The 25,949-nt window shown below is 38.8% G+C and overlaps 1 protein-coding gene across 9 annotated transcripts in view; it reads left to right on the top strand.

The window, feature by feature from the left end:
* STXBP5L (syntaxin binding protein 5L) overlaps positions 1 to 25,949 on the top strand; it is a 184,668-nt gene that overhangs the window by 149,708 nt on the left and 9,011 nt on the right. For 4 of the 9 annotated variants that reach the window (XM_042031708.1, XM_042031705.1, XM_042031710.1 and 1 more), the window contains one exon: positions 13,033 to 13,203. The exons of 2 other annotated variants lie outside the window; for them this stretch is intronic. In XM_042031708.1, coding sequence (XP_041887642.1) covers positions 13,033 to 13,203 — 171 coding nt within the window. Of the gene's footprint in view, positions 1 to 772; positions 824 to 13,032; positions 13,204 to 25,949 lie in introns of all 9 variants that reach the window. 3 more of the 9 variants (XM_042031704.1, XM_042031707.1, XM_042031706.1) reach the window with 1 other exon arrangement.

The following is a 25,949-nucleotide window of genomic DNA, read 5'->3' as shown; positions in this document are numbered from 1 at the left end:
TTCTGATAAATTTAATGCCGTTTTGACTGCTACAAGACATGCTTCATTTCAGTTCTCTGGTGTTCGTTTGAAAATGTGCTCGTGCATGAGGAAATGAAAACATTTTTGAACAGAAGCAAAATTACCATTTTCTTGCATAATTGGAACACAACAAATAATTAAACCTTGACTAAATTGAGTGCAATATTTTGATGATTAGATAACACCACATTATGTCCTGAAGCTGCTGTATTTCGTTTCTGTGCAATCTGTCTTCCTTTCCATAATATTACAACAGTATGTTCTGTCTCTGTAACCTGTACAATATGCCCTCTTTTTCAAATGGTATCTTGAGGTATGATGTCATCAGATCTCATAATTTCATTGCACCCTCTTATTAAATTGATTTGCAGGTGTTTAAATATTTGTGATACGCTGCATAGCCAGCATTTGCAATATTTGCCTTAACCTCATTTGTGGTTTCTTTTTATCATTCCTGTCACCACCACAAGGTAAGATATTGCAGCACACAGCCAAAGCTGTGTAAAACACCATTCACTCCTTGACAGCTGGAGTAGTGGGTTTTTTCCACTTCTTCTTTGTACAATTGCATTTATTTTGCTGAATGGTGTGAATGAAAATATTTAAACCATAATTCTACCTTTATATGCTGATTAAAAGTGCTACAAATTTGCAACATGGTTTTAACCAGAAGATGGCATGTTGTTTTCCCTCACTCTTTTTTCTTTCTTACTTATTAACAACTGCCTTTCTCCTTTTTCTGTTGTTTCAGTTAAAGGATCAAGAAAGTTAAGTCTGCCAACAGATCTTAAGACTGATCTTGGTACGGTAGGCAAAAGCCAACAGCTTTAAACTTCCTTACATTCATTGGCAAAACATTTTACTGACTGATTCATGAGATAACACAATAACCTCAGAGGCTTTGTCTGAAAAGGCTTTCTAAAAACCACCTATTAACCCATACAGTTCTGTTGGCAGCTCTCAGCATTTTGCTTGTTTAATATTCATTTATTTCATGTAGACATATATTGCCAGTCACTACACACTGTGTAATATTTTATTCTGAAAAAGCTCCAGAAGTTTTTACAAGCTAGTTGTTGGTGAACTCTGCCTATAATACCCAATGCATGCGCTGGTCTATTTTGTTTATTTGGTGTACAAGTTGTGCCACAAGAGTGATAAGAGAATCGAACATCTGTATTTTATGGTGTCCTTGAACGTCTGAGAAGTCAGATCAGAAATCACTCATATGTCTCAGTCCTCTCCTTGAGACTTACCTCAGCCAACTGTTAAATACTTAGTTTGCTGTAATCTTTTTTCTCAGTTGTCCTTTGGTATTTCAGTGGAAGTGCATAGTGCGAGCACAAATTTCACCTCAAAAAACCGAAAATGAAAATTCTGTATCTTGAATAGCCTAAACCCGTTTGGAACAGTTCATGCAACAGTGTGCCCACATAAAGGGGATCACTCCTGGTGTTTGGGTTGGAATGTGTGGTTTGCACAAAAAATTCTTATCATTGTTCTTTAAATATTCTCAGTCTCAAGGAGTTCTTTCTAGTTTTGGTCTCTTGGGAAGTTTCTCGTGTAAGATAACTGAAAAAGCCATGTAGCCATGCCTCATGCCTTAGTGTCCCTTTAGAGATAAAAATTAAATTTGGATCGCATCCTTGGATAACACAGCTGAACTTAATTTCTGTCCCTGGGAATTGTGTGCACCTATTAACCAATGTAGCACTTGCTCCCCAAGGCAAAAGTCAGGGCTGTAAATATATCTTTCGCATTATAAATGACTGAGGAACTTGGAAAACTGTCAGTTGCTCCTAGAAAATATTAAGTAAATAAATGTTGAAAAATCATTGGAAAATTCAATCCAAATTGTGCGGGTTTCAGTGTACGAAGTGATTCAGTTGAAATAATTTACTCCATTAACAATGATGTTTGAGAAACTAGGAATGTAGGAATACACCTAAAAAAAATTTGGAGTGAACAGTTGTAATATTCCTAATACTCCAAAAAGGTGGAAGAAGTAGGCAGCTATAGACCTGTAAAATTAATATTTATCACTAAAATAATGGACAGCTATTAAGAGGGAAGATGAATACTTAGCTGTAGGATAGGACCTAAGGCTAAGCAATATTCTACAGATCAAACTTTTTTGTTATTATTATTAAAAGGACACATAGCGTGAAATAGCTTAAAATCCTGATGCATAACACAAGAAAAACTTAATGTACAAAAGACTGGATTTAGAGGTTTTTAGAAAAGAAAGAAGCGTATCATTGTAACTAGAATTGAAAGCTTTATTGTGTAATATAAAATGTTGCATATCAGAGAAAAAGCTACCTTATCAGCTTTCCTGTAATCATGTTGGGAGCAGGACAATATTGTAAACTTTGCCTAGAATATATTGACGAATTGCAGATAGATTTGTATTTTATAAATCCCAAACAAACACAAAGAAATCCTCAGAAAATCCCAAGGACTGGGGAGCAGGGTAAAAAGCTCCAAAAGTTAAACAAACTCGACCTAAGAAGGCAGGAAGCATGATGATCCGTTTTAAATAGATCAGATATGTAAGGAACTTAGAAGATGAATGGAATGCGTAATCTTGCCTGTAGTTTTTATTTCACAGTAGTCATGTTTGTACCATTCCTTCATTTGCTTGCATTCGTTATTTTTTAATAGGGTAGAACAAGCTAAATATAAACTAAAATAAGCCTAAGAAGGTTTAGTTCAACATCTTAGAGAAACTGGTGGAATGCCATTAATGCTACAAGCTTCATAAGCATTGACAGGTGTGATCAGATGTCACGAAAGAATCCTGTTTGTTGTTAGTGCTTCAGCAATCAGGTATCCAGTGCTCAGATTACCAAGAAGCTAAGGATGAAGCATGTGGAAGCAGCATTCAATGTATAAACTGGCAGATACTCATGGATAATCAACAGCAGAGGGAGGTTTAGAAAAGAAAAAATAAATAGAGGAAAAAAACCCCAAACTTTCAGCTCTTGTTCATGACTGTCTTAGAAGGGCAAAATATTCCTGTTAATTATTCTAGCCATTAAAACTGTGCTGAATTATAGATTGCTTAGTTTACAACAGGCTGGGAGAAGCCTCTCTTTCTCAGTATAAAGAGCTACATTTAAAAGAGAGTTCCTGGAAAAGGCTATGACTGCATTTCATTTCCTTCTGCTGCAAAATGTCCTGGCTACACTGTCAGAGCTCTCGGATATTATTTATGCACTGTTGGGCTGTTGCCTGAGATTGTACCCATAGTTTGAATATTCAGGGGCTAACAATAGTTTTTGGCCCACACTTCTTGTAAAGATATTCAGGTCACCACTTTGAAATGATAAAATATTGTCCATGCATCCCACTGGCTCTGGCTCGTAGCTTTTTGGAGAGTGCTGATACATCGCCCACTCTCAGCACCGACTGCAGCTAATTGGGACATACATTAGCATTTGGCAGTTCTGCTCCCTTCCTATGATCTGACTCGTGGAATGTCCTTGCTTTCACTTTGCTTTGAATTGTAAATAGTAGAGGTTAAGTAGAAGTTAAATCTATTTCAGGTGGAGGTGTTGCCAGTACTGAAAATTGCTTGGGGAGTAGTTTGCTATCATTTAGGGGAGTAATGTGTGATCTGATGACTCAGGGTGTTCTTGTTAAACCTTGGCAGGATTTTCGTGGCCTAAAGGTACTTTGGGACTCCACTTTGGTCTTTATAATGACTGATAAAATTGACCTCAGCTTCTTTTTATTTTGATGTGGTGATTATTATCTCTCCTTGCTGAAGCACCTGTCACCTGTGGATGTTGTAGCTCCACACAGGATTGAGTGATGTGGCACATGCGGGCACACACTGAAACTTCTTGATAGTTTTAGCTACTGCAGGTCACAGTAACCCAATGTTTATTTGAGTTGGCCAGAAGGAAGATGTGGCAATGCTGCTGCATAGACTGTACAGCTTCCCTATTACCCTTCGGAGGCAGCTCTGAATGATAGTATCTTTATTTTTAAACCTGTTAATGTTTCCCAAAGTTTTCTGAAAAGATCGTCTGCATTTCCTTGCAGTGTTTCACAGAAATGAATTATGGTGATAATCCTAATTTTGTTTAATCTGGTGGTGAGTCTGGGATATATCCAGACACATAGAACTGCTTTGGTATGAGAGTTTTCTAACCTTGCTTGACCAGCCACTTCAAGCATCAGCTTGTATTTTTCTTTTAGGAAATATTTCTGCTCATTTCACTAAAGGCTTTCAAAGTTTCCTGCTGATCACAGGGAGCCAGACAGAAGCTCTAACTAAAGAAGGGGGAAGAGTCAGTAACTGCTGACTTTTTTAGAATTACTTTGAGCAGATGGTTTGACTGGAAGGAATTATGCTATCACCTAGACTTTATTAGTGAAAGAACAAAAGAAAATGCAAATATAAATAGACATCTTTTGTTTCTTCTTGCTAAGCTGTGATCTTCAAAATTTTAATGTATTTTCATATGCTTTCTGCAGATACTTACAAGCAGTGACTGAGTTCTTTGCCAAGTCAAGTTAATGTCTTCCATTTTACACAGCAGTGAAAAACTAGGGAAATTACCACATGAGCTCATTTTTTTCAGGGGTTTGAGAAACATATTCTAATGCAGAGGCCCAAAAGCTTTAATTCTGAAAGTTGGGTTCATAAAACATAACTGTAAGGATCAGATGAAGGACCCATGGTTAATAGTTCTGTAGTTCATTTTGTGTGAGGTTTGTGGAATCAGTTTGATTTATGTGTATTGTAATCGAATTATAATATGAAAAGATCCACCTTTTGATGCCTTTGTATTTCAGTGACAGGGAAGCATCGCTTCCTGGTTGCTCCCAAGCTTATAAAACAGTATCCAAATGGATGAAACCTCATTTCCATTTTAAGGATGAGCAGTTGGGTTACAGCAATTCTTGCTTTAATTTTTTCAAAGTATTTACAGCAGACATTAGGCACTCATAAAGTTTTGAAGCTTTTAATCTGGTTTTGCTTACTACTGCATTGGACAAACTGGTAGATTGTAGTTGGAGCATTCTGTATTGATTTTTGAGGATCTGGATCTATAATTCAGTTTACAAGGCTAAAGAACATTTCAGAAATTTTAAAATTATATTAGTTGCTTTCCTCCTTGGTATGACATTTGTAGAAAAGGCAATTCAGACATCCAGCTGTACCCATGATTTTCTTTAATTGCTTGGCAAGATACATGGAAAGTTACTTGTATTTTTGCATGATAAGGATTTTAGGGACTGTCTCGTGTATATCTCCTTCCAGAAGAGTAGAGTAGCTTTCTGTCCCCTTCTCAGTCTGAAAATATTCTGAGTTGCGGAATCATCTGCACTCTGCCTCTAGGTAGAATCACAGGATCCATCAAGGTTGGAGGGGACCTCTAAAGGTTGTTTAGACCCCCATCCTACTCAAAGCGGGTCAGGCTACACCAGGTAAGTCAGGGCAGTGTCCAGTCAAGTCTCACAGCACTTGATCTGCAGTCTGGCAAGTGCCAAATACAGGGGCAGGATTTCGCCCCTCAAGCTGCTGGTTATGCTCTTGCTGAGTTGGTGGAGGATAAGCTTTGTCTTGTCTGCTTCAAGTTTGATTACTATGAAGGTGCAAAACATTGTGAGTTGGACTAAAGTCTTCCACTTTTACAGAAACGGTTTTAAACCTTTAGCCTTTCAGCTATTTCACATCCTGAGGCATGGATTTTGATATTCTATATCGAGGACCCTACTAGACAAAAGTCTCTTAATCTTCTGAAGGTCAGGTGTATGACAGCACCAGCTTCTTCCTTCATTAAGTTTATGGTCAAACATTTTTAAAAGAGAACCTAAATATCTAAAGGATATATTAGCACTCTTCCAGTCCAAATAACCAGAATTAAAAGAAGAAGCAACAGGAGCTGATCAGCAGGATAATTCAATTATTATAGTAGAATACACATGTGCTCTGTGATTGTATTTCAAATGCAGAAAGGGGCTGTGTTCTAACTTCTAATGCTTCCAGATAAGAAAGAAAGCAAAAAAAACCCCAACAAAACAACAAACTGATCTACTTGGGAACTTCCCAAAAAAGTAGTTAAAAGGAAAGGTAAGTGCCTTAAACTATACAAAAAATATTCTAACTAAAATGATTGTTATGATACAGTTAAATGTCATCACAAAGAAAAAGCAGTGAAATTTGGTAGCTGGAAAAACAAAAGAAGCAGTAAAGATCATTGTACATTTAAGAGTTTGTTATAATACAGTTAAATGTCATCACAAAGAAAAAGCAGTGAAATTTGGTGGAAAAACAAAAGAAGCAGTAAAAATCATTGTACATTTAAGAGTTAGTAGGCAACTGATAGGCTCCAGTATAGCAGATATTCGCTGTTTCCAAGTTCTTTGGTTTTACTTCAAGAAGAGTTCCTTACTGAGGACCTCAAAGGTAAGTCATTGTCCACTCCTTTCAAGCACTGCAAACACATACATGGCATGTGCTCTCTGTCCACCTCTCAGGCTGTAACACTTTCCAGCAGTCAGATCCTGGGGGTCTGCATAGATTGATTTACCAGACCTGCCTGGACCCAGAGGTGCTCTGTAGTAACTTGAATCTGATCTGAGCTCTCACACAGACTCTGATCTGCAGGCAAATACTCAAACACAGGACAGATGGTTCTATCACCTTGTTTGGACCTAAAGCAACATCCAAAATCTTACTAACTGACCTGTGTGTAAAAGCAGAAGAATATTTAGAAAATAAATTTTCCATGTATAATTATTTTGACATCAAAGAAAATTAAGTAAGAACTCTAAATCACGCGTTATCAACTATAAAATTAGGTTTTACAGCATTAAACCAAGAATGAATTGCTACTTGTTTGTTTATTTATTACAAGCATTAAAAGAAGAATGATAATTACTAGCCTGTTTATTTATTACAATAACCTGGTATGAAACCTGTCAAAAATCTACAATGCATAATATTAACAAGTTTGGAAATTTTTTTCTATAATTGATTGCTGCATTAAAATTCTATGTAAGCTTAATTATACTGAATACCTTTTTGACCATGTCTGTGCCTTTTTCCGTTGAATATTTGCAAGCAGATTATTTATTTGTTAGCATCTGTGGAGCTGTGCTAGCTCAATTATTTCAGACATCCTTGACTCTATTTAAAAACAGTGATTTTTTGGAAAAATCATAGAAAGATTCTCTGGAAGAATCCAGTTAAACACATTTGTAGTAATTCTCTTACATTTTGTTCCTTCATTTCAGATGGAAAGGTGGGGTTTTGTTTACAAAGTCTCCAGCTCATATATGTAATGCTTTATTTTTGTCATGTTCAAATTGAAAAAATGTTTCAGGTTCAACTTCTTTGAAGAATTTTTCATTTTTAAAACCAGAGAATTAATGTCATTTTTTTCCATGTCGAAAATGCAGGTGCAATGCTACACTAAGGGGTGCTCAGGACAATTTGGTGATATCTAGGTGATCTTGTGGTCCATCCACTCTGCTTGCATTTTGCAGTGTTGTCTTCCTGTGCAGCTCAGGATTTATCACGTTTCATGCTTATGTTTCAGAATTCAGTCAAGTTTTCTGTCCTGTGTTCTCCTGTTTATTGCACAAAGCATAGTAGCCATTTCTGTTGGGTTATTCTGTGGAGGCACCCTGAGTGCTGTGTGCTTTTTGAGACAGTCCAGTAGTGTGGTGTTATATGATCATTAGAAATTCAGCAGAGGAATCTGAGGAGCAGAGTTAGATCCAAGTAGTCCAAAATTTTCCAACTATTCTGTGGGAGCAAAGCTAGATTTGTTTTTAGGCTTGCACTGCCAGGTTTGGGCTTTCCAGATACGGCAACACAGAGATGATGTTATTACATATGATAATATATTCTTAATGTTTTTCATTTGGAGAGTATTTAGTTCGTATTTTTGTTTCATTTTTCATAATTTTAGGCCAAAGTAATAGTTTTAAAAGAGAATCTGTCAGTGATCTGACAATGCACTTAATGTTTTCAGCCACTTCACAGTATTTTCTTTCTCTGACAAATACATCTGTTCACCCTGCTTTCAAAACAAATGGTGATTTTTACTATCAAGTGTATGATAGGATTTTGTTACCACAGGAAGGATACCATCATATTACACAGGCAGTAGGCAGTATGTTACAATAACAGCATATTATAGAGTGGACCTAAATATTCTACCAGCATGCCATTAGGGCAACTCTTCCTTCCTCTTCAAATTGATGAAGACATGAGGGTAAGTGTACATTTTTGCTGGCAGTGCATCTGTATTAACCTCTTCTGCTAGGGCTTACACCTTCTCTCCTGCCTGGCTGACAGAACTGCACCAAGAGAAGATTGTGGTCCTGACTTTGTAAGAGATTTTCTTTTAAGAATTTTAAGGAATGTGTAAAAATTCTGTGGTATCAGTTTGTGTTCTCGTTAAAGAATGACCACACTATTGCATAAATTTTGGTTATTTACATGCAAACCTGAGACTGTTCTTGGGGCCATTTGTACAGTTTTGAGGTTTCTTTTTTTTCTTAATTCAAATGTGTATCTCTTTGCTGTGTAAAAATAAAGGTTAGTCACCACCATAATTATTACTCAAAATCTAATTTATTGGTAATATGCAAAAGCCTCCCAGTGGAAACAGATGGATTTTTCTTCACTTTAACAGTGAAGATTGGATTCTTCAGCAATTGTTGAGAAGATTCTCTGGGACTTATTTTTCAGGTTCTTTCTGCTCCATATTAAAGCATCTCTCTGGTTCTCTTGTCTTCTCTTTTATTGATTACTTCTTTACAACTTAAGGTGATATTATAACGCTTCTAATTATGGATATTTATATTCCTTTGTCTCAGCCTCTCTCACATCACTAGTAAGAAGGTTTTCAGCTAGTTTTTCCCTTTGTTAGAATTGAAAGAATTGGTTGCTTATATTCCTTTCTGAGTTCTTGTGTCTAGTGTAAAAAATTGCTAGGCAGTAACTGCAAATGAGTGCTTCTTTCTTACTGGCACTTTCACTACATTTGGTTTCAACAAGTGTTCATCTTTTTACTGGTAAATTGTTGGTTTCTTTTGCTTTTTTGCAGAGGTCACCACGTAGTTTAAAAGTTTTGTGTTTGTAATCAGGCAGGCTGTGTGACATATACATGCTACTGTGTGTAAACTAAAATCAGCATGTGTACATAGAATGTTCTCCCTGTGCAACATGCCTCAAAAAAACTTGGCTTAATTTGAGGCCGCCCTGCAGGTTTGGTGCTGTCATGTTGCACATCACATATCTCAGTAGTTTCATGCGGTTCACAGTAACTAATGTTACTTCTTCAGTTCCTCTTGATCTCATCATCCCGCTGGTATTTTGTGTGATGCTCTAGCCTTACATCCAGCACAGTTCTCTTCCTTTTTTTTAAGCAGTTTGTGGGGTGCACATGGCACTGAATGGTGTTACTGTTTAGTAATGAGGACAGATAAAGCTTTTTTAATTCATATGGGTAAGCATTTTTAATTCCATTGGCCCAGAAAAAGGCAAACAACCATGAACTGCACTGTAGAAGCAGCACATGGAGAACATTATAGAATTTTATGTCATGAACTTCTCTTTTATATATTTTAATGCATCATATATACAATAATTTACTGCTGCTTTATTAAACCAATAGAATTAAATTAGTATTAAGTGGACTAAAGGGTAATTGCCCATGATTGCTTCCAATGGCTTGCATGAGTCCTAAATTTTTTAATGAATGATCAGAATAGCTACAAACTGAGCACTGGCCACTTAGTTCACTATCCACAGGGAGCAGGCTGCTCCCCTGGCATAGTGGGATGGCTCTTACTCAGTTTGGAGACTGCTTCAAAGATAAGCTCCACTAAACCCTGATGCCTGAATATATTGCATTAGTGTGGTACTGGCTGAAGGGATCCAGGAGCACTGGACAAGATAGTGCTAATTCCCTTTACCTCATGGGAAGCAGCACCATGGGAAGGGGTAGGAGGTGATGGCAAATGCAGTGGTAGAAAAGAGAAGGGGTATTTTGTGCAGTGTTTTCTTCAGCAGCAACTCTTCTTTGCCTCCTCCAGAAGATGAGTGAGGAGCTGTTGCACTATTGCGTCAGTAGCACCGAGCAATCTGTGCATTGCTGCTTAAGTACCAATATTAATGTCCCTAATATCAACTAGTGGTCCATATCAATTAATATTTCCGAGCTGAGAAAAGCCCCAGTGACATGTGACAAAAGCAGTAATCCAGCAAGGACAAAAGTTAAAATGTTGCTCCTCCTTACAAATCAAACAAAGCTGGGAAAAAGCCGTGGTTTTGCAGCCTCCTGTACATGTTCTTTGGGGTGATTGGGAGACATCTGTCATGGCAAAGGAGAATCAGTTGACTCAGGCCTCAGAGGGATAGCAAATCATTGCAGTCATTCTGACAGAGGCTGAGAGCTTGAACACTCTCATTCTCCCTTAGAAAGTACACTGCAGAAAAGTAGTACTGTTTTTTCTTGCCACTTTTCTTGCACACTTTATCTTTTTTCAGACGATGCAGTAAGGAACCCTTTCTTAAACAGTACATAACCTTTCTTTAGAGATGTTTTGTATCACAGCTTATAGCATAAAAAAAGGTGAGAAATTAATTTCTAAATACACACATAAAATTTTCTCGTGTATTTGAGTGGTCTTTGTCTGCTGGATTCTTTTCAGTTTCTCCACAAAAAAATATTGTAGTCATGTTTCCTATAATTATCTTACTCTTTGTACAATGCCTGGGATTTTACTAGGGCTTGAAGACCTGCACTGCTTCTTGTATACACTTTAAAAAGTTATATCTAATCAGAGGAACAGAACTGTGTGAAAATACAGACAAGTTTGTAGCTGATAACTAAAATCCCTCTTCTGCTCATTCTTGTAGCACCCACTAACATTTCACCAACTACAGTACTTGTAGGGATATCCCTACAGCTTCTGGGATGAGGCCTGCCCGAGTTTTTTTTTTCTTCCCAGGAACTGGCTTTGCTTATTCACACAGGCATTGTCAAAACAGCTAAAGGGATTTAGGTGCCCAGATCCTAATGACTATTTAATGTGAGCCTTTGAAGGTAACTGAGACAAGCCAGCATACTAAGAGAAACACAACAGCATTTCTCTTAAAGTGTGGCATAGTGAGCAGGGGTTTGGATGTATTGTGGCCATTCTGTACAATGCTCAGGGGAGAGGACTCAGGAATGTTGTTGATGTTTCTATAGAATATGATTTTTTTTCACTCTGTTATGTTCCTCATCACTTCCTAGGATTCCCCCTGGAGATAATTAGATATGCTGAAACACCTTCCCACAAACTGAATTTTGAAGAAAGGAAGCAGCTGGATGAGGATGTGTCTGTTGCTGAGGTTGAACAGTCAGCCTGTGTCCTTGAACAAAGCCCCCGATCTCAAAGGACTTTCTGCTGAAATATGTGAACAGTTACAGCAAATTTTGGGAAATTTCCTAACTAAAAATGGAATGAGTCATCCACATCAGTTCTATATCTGCTGTTAGCTCAGTTAATAGCCATGTATTAGGGAAAAATGATAAGAATCATGGAAACTGTGTCTCCTACAGAGCTATTTTGTTACGCAGTACAGATACTAAATTGCTTTCTAATTTATAGTTCTGAACATTTTTTCCACTTTTGTTCTTTAAGACTGAACTGTTTCCACATGGAAGGGACATGACTTGCACATTTGAAGACTACATGTACCACACTATACACTGTATTCAGTACAGGACCTGAATGTAGAGTGAATATAGAAATAGCTTTTCATAATGTACAGTGGTGCTATCATGGCATGGTAACCAAGAAATAAATTTATCTTAGTACAGGAACATTCATCTTTTCCTTGGATACAACACAAATCAAAGAGAGTTGACTGAATATGATACTTACATACAGAATCTTAAAGATTAAGATAATTCTGAGATATAAATAACCTGGCATTTAAAATTAAGGCAGAAACTCCAAGATTGCCCCTACCTATAGTATTGAGCTTTTACAGTTTTGGGTAATATATTCGGTGTGCTTGCATGAATCTCAACTTTGGTTTTGCTTATTACCTGCTGTTTACTTAAAATAATCTGCTGACCAAAATCAATTCAGTTATACCAGGGTGTGTATCCTTTCATATTTTGAAGGGAAAATTGTGTTCAGTAATTCTTGTCATGTTGTGTTGCCTAGCATGAGAGGAAGAAAAATATCACGTGGATGTTTTACAGTCCAGTCCAATTCTGAACTCTGATCCAAGCTCTGATTGGTGGATGTTGTGGCTTAAAGACCTGTTGACAAAGAACAGACTAATGTAATAAGAGTTTGAAGCAGACATGTTTTGTTTCCCACCCCATTAGACAGCAACATGTGCTGTGCTGATTGACCATAGCCTCTAGCAGGGGTCCAGTGACTTAGCCTCATGCCTGTAGATCCATAGCAGACAAATCAATTGTTCAGCAGTCACTTTCCTTAGAAGTATAATAAATCTATGTGGTATCTAAAGAATAAAATACTTAGTAATATTATGGCTATTTTTGTAATTATCTCAAATGGTAGCCTGTTTCATGCAACTTTGGGTCAGGCAGGGAAGAAATCTAGCTCTGAATTCTATCCTGTAGTAAATTATACTTGCACTTCTTACAACAGCCAAAAGGAAAGAAAACTTCAAATTGACTTGGTATCTCTTAGGAGACATAATGTCAGGGGTGACAGTGTTACCAGCAGTACCTTGGTAATTGCCTGTGTGCATAGGTCAGCAAAATGCTGTGGGACCTGCAGCTCTAAGAACATGAACCAGTTCTGTGGCCCTTGGGTTTTTTTCAAACTATAAGTTAAAAATATGGTGAGTTATTTTTTGCATACCCGTGATACGTTGGTAAAACAAATAAGAGTTATTCTCAGAAGATTTGATATAACCCATTCTCAAGTATCAGAACATACATCTCTCCTCCATTCTGAATCTTGGGAGCTGACACTTTACTAGCCCTTGTTGCATTCACTTTCCAGATCACGTGAATGGTCACTGTACAAGCCCAACATCCCAGAGCTGCAGTTCAGGCAAACGACTTTCCAGTGCGGATGTGTCGAGAGCAAACCGCCGAGGGCCCGGCAGGCCCCCCTTCAGGAAAGCCCAGTCTGCAGCCTGCATGGAGATTTCTCTCCCAGTCACCACAGAAGGTGGGTGGCAATGACTGTTCTGCCAGGTATTTGTGAATTTTTCACCAGGTGTGAAAGGGAATGAGTTCAGCAGGATCCTTGTCCCGGTCATTGCCTGAGCTAACTAATGTTTTAAACTATGATAGGCAATCAGCAACACCATGACCCTAATGCTCTTTTTTGTGAGGAGCATTTGTATCCTAACCTGCCCACCTGCAGAGGTGTCTGCATCACAGTTACAGCTGGAGCCAGCACTCCCTAATTTCCACAATTGCTAATGAAGACAGAGAAAGGGGAATTATATCACTCAGATTGTCTACTTTTATATTTTTAAATGCAAATTGTTGCAAATAGCTTTGTTATTCGTGGCACATGGCTAGATTTGACATTTTTTAATCTTTATGGTAACACAAAATAGCAAATTTTTTCCTCTACATCAATGACTGATTATGAACATAACATAACGCTTTCATATGGCTCTCTTTATGTGCTACACAAACATGGTAAGTAACACTGTCATATAATGGCTCGTGGCAGAAAATACACCACTGCCACAGTAGTTTCTTTTGCTGTGTGGTTTTCTTCATCCTATGTAGTACCAAACTCTTCTGGAATTCTTGTATGCAGATACTGCTGCAATATCAGCACTACTTGTACCTGCCAAGGCCACAGTATTGTCTAATCTACTTCTCTGCTGCTTTTCTTCTTCCCTCCCATCCTCCCAGAGTAAATAGGGTCACTGGCAGGCAGAACCCATAGCCCCCTAAGGCCCCACTGGCTCTTGTGTACAAAACATTTAGTAATGCAGTGATACTTTCGATGGCATGATGTTGCTTTCAGCATACATGTATCATGAAAGAGTCACTTAATGTCATTCATCACTATTTATAATACCTATCAAGTTTAATATAAAAGTATATCTCTTTTAGAGGTAATCATCTAACTTCCTTTCAGGCTTGAGAAGTTAATTAAACTGACATAAAAAAACTCCTATTTAAAAGTATCACTTAAATAGTATTCAAACTTTCAGTAAAGTCAGTGAAAAAACTTGCAAGAGCAAGCCAGACAATCTCCAGAGTCATTTATATCAGCATGCAATGTGATGGGATGGAACATGGTCTGAGTTTGTCCTTGGGTGTGTGGATTTGTGTACAAGTCACCTTTAAGCAGGTCTGTTGACTAAAATAAGTTTCTGATTATCTGTATTCTCTCAGTAAAGCAAAGCCTTCTGTTCAGCTTGTCTAAACTATTTTTCAGTTGGTGGTATTAGTCTTTTGAGTTCTAGCTCTACTGCCTGATCTGCCTAGAATGACTGGCATTCCACTGTTCTTCATGTATCTTGAATTTCTAGACACAGTTTTGTCAAGTGGTTCGATGTATTTCTAAAGGTTTTTCTACTAAAGAATGTGGTGGAAGGTGGTATGATCCTTGAAAGATTCTTAGTCTAGGTGAGGGAAAAAGAAGAAGAGAAGTTAAAAGGTTTGAGAAAGAATATGCTGAGAATAAGAATGCTCTCTCTAATGTGAAACTGGCTCTGTTCAAAACCTTCTGGTTGAGTTGTTCCAAAATAAAATGAAAAAATTCCCCTTTCTGCTAAGAATTTATTGGCTACTTAGGAGCATATGCTCCAGCAATCAATAGATGTATTCCCAAGAAATTATTTCATTTCTTTTTATAGTCTCATGAGGTGAGTCAAGATACCTATTTTATGTCCTTTCTAGAAAGGTAGCATTTCAGGTTAGAATTTGGAAGGATTTTATTATTCTACCAGAGTAGAATTTTGATTAGAGTTTGCTATCTCAGTCCTCTTTAGGACTTCTTATACATTAAAAAAAAAAAAAAAAAGCCTTTGTGTGGGGGTAGATGGTTCTTACCTTTTTTAAGCCTGTCTCCAAGGCACTGATAATACTTGGAGATTTTTTTTAATAATGCTTCCAGTTCCTGCTCTTTACAACCTCTTCTATATGATCTGATTAAAAAGATAATATATTTTGGTAAGTAATCATAAGACATTTGTTAGAATAATAAATGAATCTTCTCCCGTCACATTGGATTTCAAAATCTACTTATTTAAATCTGACCTTCTGGTACAATAGGAAGTGTATTTCCAGCATTTTTATCAAGTCTATTTTCAAGAAACTTTCACACAATAAATTCTTCTGACTTCGTTCCAGTGAGCTGATTGTCAAGATTTTGCTGACTCTCACCTCTTTACTTCTGCAGAAGGATTCCTGATATAGACAAACATTTTTGAAGAATGTTTTTGCAATGATGAATCATAGGAAGGAAATGGGGGGGAAGGGGAGGGTAGTTGTCTTGTTTTCTGCTGGTTGAAATATTGCAGACTGCTCAGATTCATACAGTGCTGATATTTCTTCCACATTCATAGAAGAATAATTCAAAAGCCAGGTATGGCAGTGGCAGAGGAGTGATGCATCATTACTGTTACTGCCTAAACCTATGTTTTTCTCAGTGTCCTCATCATCCTCTTTGATGCTTTTTGAAATGTTACATGTTGTCTCAGTATCTTCTGCATTCAGAAATGCACTACTCTCATGGCTGTAGTAAAAAATTCTGTAGTTCCTCAGTATTCTCTATCTAATTTTAGCAAGAAATTAGAACCTTGCAAATTCTCAATGGCATATTATTATTTATAAGGAAGAGATTTTTTGTATGGTGAGGGTGGTGAAACACTGGAACACACTGCCTGCAGAGGTGGTGGATGCCCCATCCCTGGAAACATTCGAGGTCAGATTGGACAGGGTTCTGAGCAACCAGACCTAGTGGAAGCTGTCCCTGTTTGTTGCAGGTGGGTTGGAACTAGATGACCTGTAAGGGTTCCTTCCAGCCCAAACTACTCTATGATTCCATGATTGTTGATTCTAAACAATCTTGTTTGCACATACTTTTGACTAAGCAGCATGTTTCTTGAAATAATAGAAGAATTTATTGGCATTGTAAACAAACCCAAATACAGGAAATTCCATTGCTGAACTTCTAAATTCTAAACTTCAAGTCCCTTTTGACAATAAGTTTTTCAGATTTCAGGAGTTAGTGATTATATTTTTTTCATGAGGCTTTTCTTGCACAGAGTATAAACTAAAGTTTTTATTATCAAGTTAACGTTGTGCTCTTAAATATCAACAGTAATAAAAAAGACATATGAATGCAAATTATTCTTAGCCAATAAAATCCTTACAGAGATTCTGACCCACAATAACAATCTGTAGAATGGGAATGTGTTTTGTCTCCAAGCTTAGTGGATTTCTTTGCAGGCTGTAGCCATTTGCACTGCTCATGTTTCAGTCTGTTCCAGCTCTGGGCTCTGACTTGCACCCAATTTTTCTGCAGGTCCTCACAGAAACACTGAAATAGGGATTAAATTTTTGTTTAGCTTCCTGGGGAAAATGTGTGGCTCAACTGATTTGCCTTCTGTACTGTGGCACAGATCCAAAATAGTCCATCTCAGCCTAAGAGCTTTAAACTTGCAGAGATGCCAATCTGATCAAGAATTGCAGTGTAGATCAATAGACCCCAAACATCTGCCTCTTTTCTGCACAGGAAAACAAAATACGTATTTTGGTTGAGTTTTCAATTGTAATTTTAGATTAAAGAAAACACTGAATTAAAGAAAACAGAGGCAATAAAGAATAAAAATAAAATTGGTGTGGGAGGGAGCTCAGTGTGGCTGTACTTGTGTAGCTGGTGGGTACATGGATGCGTGCACAGATACACGTGCTGGCACACATTTCTCCTTGCTTTATGTGTTAAGAGAAGTCTTTCAGATTTCTTCTTGGTTATTGGTTGTTCTGGGTTTTTTTCAAACACTGCTTTTTCAAGCCATTTTACATTCTCAAAATGTTTTTCTCTGGCTTGTGCTGGCTGACTCTGCCATTTTTTTTCTCATTGTCTGTATCCATGCAGAAATCCGGGCATTCTGCATGGATATGTCCACGTGTAGTTCCATCATACATCGTGGGAAGAAAGTAAAGACAGAGTGGAGCTTTTCCTTTGAAATGTTGTGTTTGGGAATTTATTTTCTTCCAGCAACAGCCATAGAAAACTGTCTTTTTTATTATTCTTTTTATTCCCCATTATGTAGTCTCTAATTAGTCCAGCCTAATTACCTTTTTCTAGAAAGGCCATTTACATCTTGGTGCTACAAAATTGCCTCTAAACAAGGAATCCTAGCAAGGTTTTGCTGTGCATTTTAATTTTCTAATAAAGCTAAGAACAAAGTCTTTGAATTTGCTGTAGTTTTCCTTGAAAACAATTCCGTTTCAGCACTTAGCTTTTGGATTAACTCTTTTGATTATACGTAGTTAAAATTTGATACAGATCACTTGAATTGAATGTCACTGTGAGATGGCAGAACGAACCACTCAAGTATTTAGTTATTATTTTTAATAACCTTATCAAAATCCTATGGCAAGTGCAACACAATTTGCATTTTAACTGATCCAGCATACTTTTATGCTTGAAGTTTTTCTTTTGTGTCTGTATATGCATAGAATGACTACAGTTGTTCGGGGAAAAGTTGTTCTCTCGTTTGCATGATTTTGTCCAATTTGTTTTGGGAAATGCACAGTATTTAGTATATACTATATACTTTAAACTTCTTGTATTCATCAAAAGTATTTGTGAAAATTACCATAAAAAAAAAAGCCTTCTAGGTAGTCTGTTTGAGACTTGCAGATTTTTTTCTGCTGGTGGATTTTGGATTTGATGCTGATTTTTTTGAGGCTTTTGGGTTGTTTTTTGTATTTAGCAAATTTTACAGTAATTTTCTATGTGTGTATGTTAGCCTGTTACTTTGTTTTGTTGTTTATATAACAAGGTTTCCAAAGCCTTTGGATTGATCTGTACCTTCTTCAGTATTAAAATGTGTGTGAAGCCATAGAGAAGGGCTGACACTTGCTTTTGTAAGTCCAGTGTGGTGTAGTTGGGGTCTTGAAACATGATACCGAGTAGTTATCTTAGAAAAAAGGCCACTGCCTGAGGAAGCAGACTCACCTCGTGTCATGCTGAGCATTGCAGTGTTTGCTGTGCAGCTTTTATAAAATTTGTATCATTTTTCCCTTGTTAGTTACTACTGTGCTGTTAGCTGTCTCCAGCAGCACTGTATCCATAACACATTGGATTTTTTTGCACTGGATGAGTAAATGTGACCGTGAGGTTTCCTTCCCATGTGGCAAGGTGGGGGTAGAAGAGGGAGGTTTCTGTTTTTATCACTGGCTCCTTTTTTCTTGGGTCTGTTGGGTCTGAAGCCCACATGTGGATGTGAGGTAAGTAATGATGGCCTAGAAGATGGTTGGTCTGGTTTTTAAGGCAGTGCTTCCTAGGCTTCCAAGGAAACAGAAAAAGAACCTGGTTGCTTGATCTAGAAAAATGTTGGGGAAAAAAGGCACAAAATTACTCAAAGGCATGGCAGTGTACTGCAGAGAGGAAGGGAATAGTCAGCTGTATGCGTCTCTTGAGAGAAGGACAGGACATAAATTACTAAGGCAGAAGCCTGACTTAAGGAAGACAGTTGGGGATTCATTTTGATCACAAGGGTAGTTAACTGCAGAAATTAATTCTCTGAGGAGGTTATTGCTTCTCTGGCAGGTTTTCAGAACAGCTCATGTTCTCCAGTGCATTCCCTTTGCCAATACTCTCCATGTTGCAGAGTGGATCATTTCTGGTATTCTTCCTTGCCCAAGCAGCCAAGCCAGACTGACCTGATCCCCTGAGCATGGCACAGCAGGTCTGGGGCCATGCTTCATGAGGCCCCTGAGTGCCATGGCTTTTCACAGCTGGACTTTCATAGCAGATGGAAAAGCCCTTGGCTTGATTTTTTTTTTCTTTTATTTATTTCTCGGGGAGGGGATTATGGTGTTGCTTCTTCCTGTAAATCATTTCAATTTTGATAGTGTTTGAAGTTACTTTGCCATCAGTGTAACTGGTAAGACTTGTATAATAGGAAAAAACTTAAGAGATGCTGTGGTAAAGCACAGTCCCCACTAACTGTTCAGTTTGTCACTATATTTCTTGTCTGTGCAGAGGAACAGATAAAAATGTCAGCCAGAAGACTTGTTCTATATCTAGAAAGTGTTTTTCTTACTGCAGAAAGCTTTATTCAAATAAAAAAAGCAACTATTAGGAAGCTGAAATTATTTTTTCCTATGTTAAGGAAAATCACAGCACTTCTGATCTCATGGGCGCTGTAATCTCAAAGATTTCTGAACGGCAAATTCTGCATGGCTGTAATAAAACATTTGGCAGCAAAAAAAGGCAGATATTCCAAGGAAGGATATTCTAGTGTCTTCTGTAAGGTTTTCATATACCTTTAAAAGTATTCAGTTTGAACACTGAACTATAAGATCCTTAGTTTATCCTTGGGGGAATATAATTGTTTCCAGAAGTGACTTATCCATAGTGTTAAGGTCTTTTTCAGTTATGATGGAGGTGAGGGTGTTCTTGTTCACTACTCTAGGTAAAATAAAAACCTTCTCTCTTCTGCTTCCTTTTAGAAAGGAGATGTGGAGATACTTTAAAGGTGAGCAAGGGTCAAAGGTCGGTCTGGTTGTGATACAGATGCACCAGAAATAATGGCAACTGGTCCTGGGAGTAAGGGGACAATTCAGTCCACCTACCTCAATCCATCTCCATAGGATGAAGTGGGAGAGCGCTTCTGAGAGTCAATGTCTTAAGCAAATAGCTGGGGCCTGCCTCTTGCCCAGGAGGTCTGCTAGGGGACAAGCACAAGGAGTAGGTTGTTATTGCAAGAGGGAGCCCAGTTTCTGGATCATCAGTGGGGTTCAAGTTCCCTAGAACACATTAGTATTTTGTATTAGGTCCACAGTAGATAAAAAATAGGACCAGAAGGGTCAGAAACCTGCAGGAGGCAGGGATGGATGGGTGGATGGATGGGTGGATGGATGGGTGGGTCGGTCCTCTTGGGCTGATCTGTATCCCAGCCCTCAGTTTTCTGCTGAGCTCTACAGTCACTAGGCTGCACAAAGCCAGAGTTGCTGTCATCATTTAGAGTGAATCATAGTCTTTATCAGAGATAACCACTGGTTTCTCTCAGAGGTTTAAATGGAGCTCAAGTGTGTGTCTGCCTAAATCTGGTTACAACAGAGCTTGCAATGTTCTATGTCCCTGGAAAAAGGAGTGGGAGGAGGTTGTTGAAGAAGTGAAGTGCCTTGTGAAAGAGCATGTCTGATGGCTAGGAAAGGAAAGAAGAAATGGAAGAAGAGCCTTGCATAGATGCATGTGAGCTGCTGGTGCCTGAATTCCAACTCTGTTGTGCTAGATGCAGTTCATGTTTGGTTTTTCCTTGGAGTACATTTTCTGTTAGGTTCTGCTAGGATCAACTTGATTTCTTATGAGAATCTGCAAGTTTTCCTTGTTTTTAAAACAACCAACTCAAGGAAAATTTTGTTGTTCTTACAGTCACTGAATGTCTAGTCAGTTTTAATTTAAATGATGATTTGATACCAGGTGAAGCTAATTTCACACTGTACTTTAGGCATGTTGAATTTGAGGGTAAGTTATGCACTGCATACTCAAATTCAGCATTTTTTCCTTGCTAGCCTTAACTTCATATCAACACAAAGTGTTTTGCTACAGGCATGGTCACTTCCCTTGGCCTACCTCTTCCACTCCCCATGCTCCTGGAGGCCCAGACTTTGTGGCTCTCTGAACTTCCATCCCAATGGCAGCCTGGGGAGGAGGCTGAAGTCCTCAGCACCATGGGTGGCCCAGGTGAGAAAGGTGTGGAGGCAGAGATGTTGCTGTGCCACAGCTTCATCATCTTCCATGATGCCTTTTGTCTCCACCTTTTCCTTGGGTACTTCCATGTATATAAGTTATACAAGTTATTATTTCCTGAACTGTCAATGTTATGAAAGATGCTTCAGCAGAATGGATAGTTCAGGTTGGGGTTTTAAGTTCTAGAGAATTGTGATGTCTTTGATTAAAAAACATATGTCCAAGCTTATAAACTATGTCCCAATTGAGCTCTTAGTGATGTTAATGTGAAGACAGTTTGCTTGTGTAAGTCAAGGGAAGTGATTCATACATTAAATATGGAAGTTTGATAGATTCTTACTGCAAAGATCTTTTGCATTTTTATAGAAATAATTTCTACTTCCTTTTCAACATGAAGAATGGTTCTGCCCTGACAGTTCCCTTCTGTTTTTAAAACTTGCTGAACTACAGCATAAGCCTGAACTTTACTGTATTCCAGAAAGATCAAAGTAAAGGTCCAGGTCTGCTGCCTTGAATCTGTTTCCTCTTTCAAGCCTTTGTTTGCCATCATTTCCATCAGTCTTGTATCAGTGGGAATTCCATGAAACCTTTCAGGTTACAGTGCCTTAATTGTAGCAATTTCAGGCCAATACATTTCAGAACTTTCTCCAGGGAGGGTCAAGCCTCCCACAGCTGTGAGCTCCATGAGAGCACAGACACAGCCAGCATGGCTGGAGTGCTCTGCAAGCTGCATATCCACAGCATCTTTTTAGGGAAACTTACTTAACTCATTCTGGTAGGAAATCATTCACAGTAAAATTCCAGGTTATTAGCACATTATTCGTGCTTAAGACAACTTCTGCTGCTTTCCTGTGAATTGCTGTCTGTGGAATGCAGCTTTAGAGTGGTGCTATTAAAATGTTGGTTTTATTGCCCAGCAAATGTGCAGTGTTCCTAAATGTGTGTTACTTCCTGCCCTTTTCTCCTCTCTGTTGCTGAAGCGTTGCCATAAGCGCCGTGGTTTGGTCTCTGTGTCTCTGTGATGTTACTGTGCACAAATTCATGATGGAAGTATAATTCCTTTACTGTATGTTTCCACTGACATTCAGAGCTCTGCATGCTTTCCTGACTACATAATTTTGAAAGTGACAGATTTGTCTTAAAATTTAAGATGATGGTCTCAAACTGGCAAATGTTTTAAATAGTTCCATTGGCTTCTGTTAGGTTTGGTGTTTGGGATTAAAACTTTTAGAGTTCTTCAAGTGAGGAGAATATAAACCATTCAGCTTTTCTTTTTTTTCAGAATCTATCGATTTCCGTGTCAAAAAGGTCAACTTTTGTATCTATTTCATAAGCAGATCAATTACTCATTACTTTAAAACCAGGAAAGGACCTATAAATAGCATCCAAGACACTGACAATCAATTGCAAAACTCTACAGTAATGAATGTAAATATTTGCAATGAAAATAATCTTTGTCACTGGTAGGTTTGGGGTTTTTTTATTGCTCATAACAAGTGACACTTCTATTTTCCTGATTCCTAACTTCCTAAAGAAAATCACTTTATGCTTCTGTGTTAGTCCTAATTTCACTGTTTTATAAAAATCCCAGTAATAATTTCCTGGCAGATGCAATAGATGAGGATGTGTTCCCCTTACAAAACTTTTGCTGAAGCTGAGAATAGACAAGTCAGAACATTCCCTGAACATGGCATACATGTGGGGTTTTTTTTTAATTCCATGGGAAAGTGAGGCAATTCTGGTTTTATTTCTGCTAAGTAAAAGGAAATTAAAAGAAAAAAAAAATCTCTGCAGTCTCTGCTCTGTACAGGTGGCAATTGAAACACATGGAATCATTTAATCAAATTATCTTTTAAATTCTCAGAAAACCCCCAAACCCTAAATTAAATCTTCCCCTAGACACCAGTGCACTGCAGCAGGACACTCTGTCAGGCAAGGAAGGGGCTGGGACAACTGCTCAGGGCTGCTTTTGTATAAATGTCATGATGATGTTTGGCTCAGTTGTTCCTGTCCTTTTGCAATGCTTGTGCCTTTATGGCAATGGGCTGCATTCCCAGAGCTCCAGCACTTACATGGAGTCAGAACATCCTCACACGATGAGCAGCAGTGCACTGCTCACACACAGATGGACAAAGGGAAGGCTCAAAAGCACCAGCTTCCTTTTTAACCTGTGCGTGCACTGAAGTGTCCTGTGTGTTTTTATGTGAGGTGGGAAGCAAGTTAGAGGGGGTTTGGTTGCTTTTAAGTCATAAAGCTTCTGTTTGTATGCTGCTTGCTCATCACTCAAATTTAACAACCAGTCCAGTGTCACAAAGGAAGTTGGTTCCTGAGTTTCCACCTGCAGCTCATTAACCCAGACCGTGTATAGGATGGTGCTGAATGAAAACCTTTTGAAGAAAGCAGGGCTACTCTTAGGATGGCAGTGGTGTTTATTTTGTGTGGCCTTAACTCATGGAATGCAGCTTTTTGAAATGCACTGGCTGCAGGTCATAATGCTCAGAGCTGTTCATCATCCAACCCAGCATCTCCCAAATTAGTCACTAGTTAGCTCTCAGGGGCCACTGGAGCCTTCTGATGGCGCTCTCGGCTGCCAGCTGCAGAAACAGCCTGGAGACCTATATAGGAGAAAAGAAGAGCCAAGAAATCCAGATGTGTGAGAGGAAGAAGGAAAAGGACGTGGCAGTCTGAGGGCCTGTGTGGGAGCTAATGGATCCTGGGAGTTGGATATGTGCCTCTCAGAGAAAAGGGAGTACTGGGCTTCCTCAAAGCAGGAGGCAGTTTAGAGACAGAAGCACATTTATGAGACAGTGCCATGCAGCAGGATGTTCTCCAAAGGAGGAGAAGATGGAAATTTTTGAGGAGCTTTTCACAGGTGAATGTCCTGTCGCCTGAAGCACAGCATCCAAATCAACTTTGACCTATGTTACAAGGAAGTGGTCCTAGTTCACACACAGAAAAATGTTGTAGCTGACATTCTTTCTACACCCATCATGCAGAGCGAGAAAAGGAAAATACAACAGAAAACCTGGAATATGGTGGTTGGGTTAAGGACTGCAACAGACTGGCAGGTCAACTTTGAGAAGACAGGATGCCATTTTAAGACATAGCAATCATACTAGCAAAGGATTTGGCAAGTTTTTTGAATTTCCTAAGGAAGGTGCTTTTGTGTTTCTCCAGGATACAGTGGAGTGCTTTCTAGATAAAGAGTTTGGGGTAGAAGCTCTTTGAGAAAGGAGTCCCAGGGAACAAGACTTAACTAAATTTTATCCTGAAATCTAGGAAGAGGAGAGATTTCTACCTTGCTCTAGAGCTAGCCAATAAAGTCACATAGCAATTGCAGACTTTGCTGTTCAGATATGTTTAATGACATCAAGTTTTGGCATATGTCTTGCTGATCTTTAGAATTTTTGTTTGAGTAGTGTATTTAATAGAAAATGGCACAGTATGTTCCCAGAAGTGTCCTAAAGATTATATCTGTTAGTGTCAGTTTTTCAGAGATGTATTAGTTAACTGTACTGCACAGGAGTGAGGAACATTTCTTGTTAATTTAGGGAGGGAGAAAGCTTTGATGACACATGCAAATGGCACATCATGTATTTTAAGTTCTGTGTATGGCGCCTACACTAACTGCATTTGTCCTTTCAACATCTTTCTTAGCTTGAGCACCACCATATTTGAATTTTATGTGACTGTGATATTAATACACCTGTTAAAGAGAAGATTAATTACATAATAGCATTTTTATTAAAGATTAGGTACCCTTTGGGAGAAAAAATAATGTGTATATATATATATATATATGGAGCCCTGATGATCTCTGCCTTGAAATTACTGTCTTCCTTTCTTTACCTGGCAGCTGTCAGTGCTTAGGAAGGAGCTGGGCCAACTAGTTCCCTGCAGGAGGAGTACAAAGTGCTTGGGGTTACGGGAGACACTAATTCTCAAGGTATCAGCAGCTGTGTTTGTAGATGTGCCAACAGTCCCAATTTGTGCAGCTACATGGAGCAGTGCTGAGACAGAGCTAGAGAGCTACAACAGTGCCTACATGAAAGTGGAAATGGGGCGAGGGCCGTGCTCGGAAGTTCAAGTAGATATAAGCTACTTTCTGTGAGAGCAGAACTGAAGTGCCAGGGATGGCTGTCCTGTGAAACTCCTCTTTGACAAGTTGCAGAAGCCCTCAAAGGACAGAAGGTGGCCTAGGTGTGAAAGAGCAGCAGGAGAATCTGCCCCATCCCTGTGTGCCAACACTTAAGGCAGCACACACGCCACTTGGTGTGGTTCCAGCAGTGCTTTGCCCTGGTTCTCTCCAGTCTTCCCCAGGGAGCTGCAGTGTAGGGATGACTTTGCACTGAGGCATCTGGGCAGGGGAACACGATGCTGCAGTTTGTTGTCTGAGGAAGAGATTCACTGGCAAAGCTGCTGCTCTGGTGGACACAGGAACCTTGTATACAGCGTGAGGATTAGCTCAGTTTTAAGCTGGAGTATGTGAGAAAGTAATTTTCTAATTTTATTCTTCAACCATGGCAGAAAGTATTCCTCTTTTTAGACACTTCTGTTGGCTCTGAAGAGATGACTCTTTTCTGAGCTATACAAAGGACAATTTCCTACCAGATATAAATCTGCTTCATAATGATAGGTTCAGAAGCAAGACCTTTATCTCAGATCCAGTACCTTCAACTATTTCTCCACCTCCAGGTATTATTGTTGCAAAAGAGCATGGGGGTTTCCAATGATCTCATCCCATTTTTGGCTACAAGTTGATAAACAGCAGCACTGGCACAAGTCGTTTTGCAAAGAGCCAGCCCTACTCCCGTCTTCCCTCTGGCTCCTTGACTCTTCAATAACTCTTCAGCCCACTGTGCTTTAGAGCCCCCAGTGTTCCTGCTAATGCCAGAAGCTCCCTCACACAGCTTTGTGCTTCCTGCCTGGCACTAGGCAAAGCAAGGCAGAGATCCTTGGCCTGTTCATTGTTAGCTCTCTCTGAAAAGCTGAGAGAGAGTCTCTGTACCTGT

The sequence above is a fragment of the Corvus kubaryi genome, unplaced genomic scaffold, assembly GCF_017639235.1.
Source record: "Corvus kubaryi isolate FWS band 111438036 unplaced genomic scaffold, C.kubaryi_AGA036_p1.0 37341, whole genome shotgun sequence".
In the NCBI taxonomy this organism is placed as follows: domain Eukaryota; kingdom Metazoa; phylum Chordata; class Aves; order Passeriformes; family Corvidae; genus Corvus; species Corvus kubaryi.
Note: the sequence above shows the minus strand (reverse complement) of the source record. Positions and strands in the feature narration are given on the sequence as shown.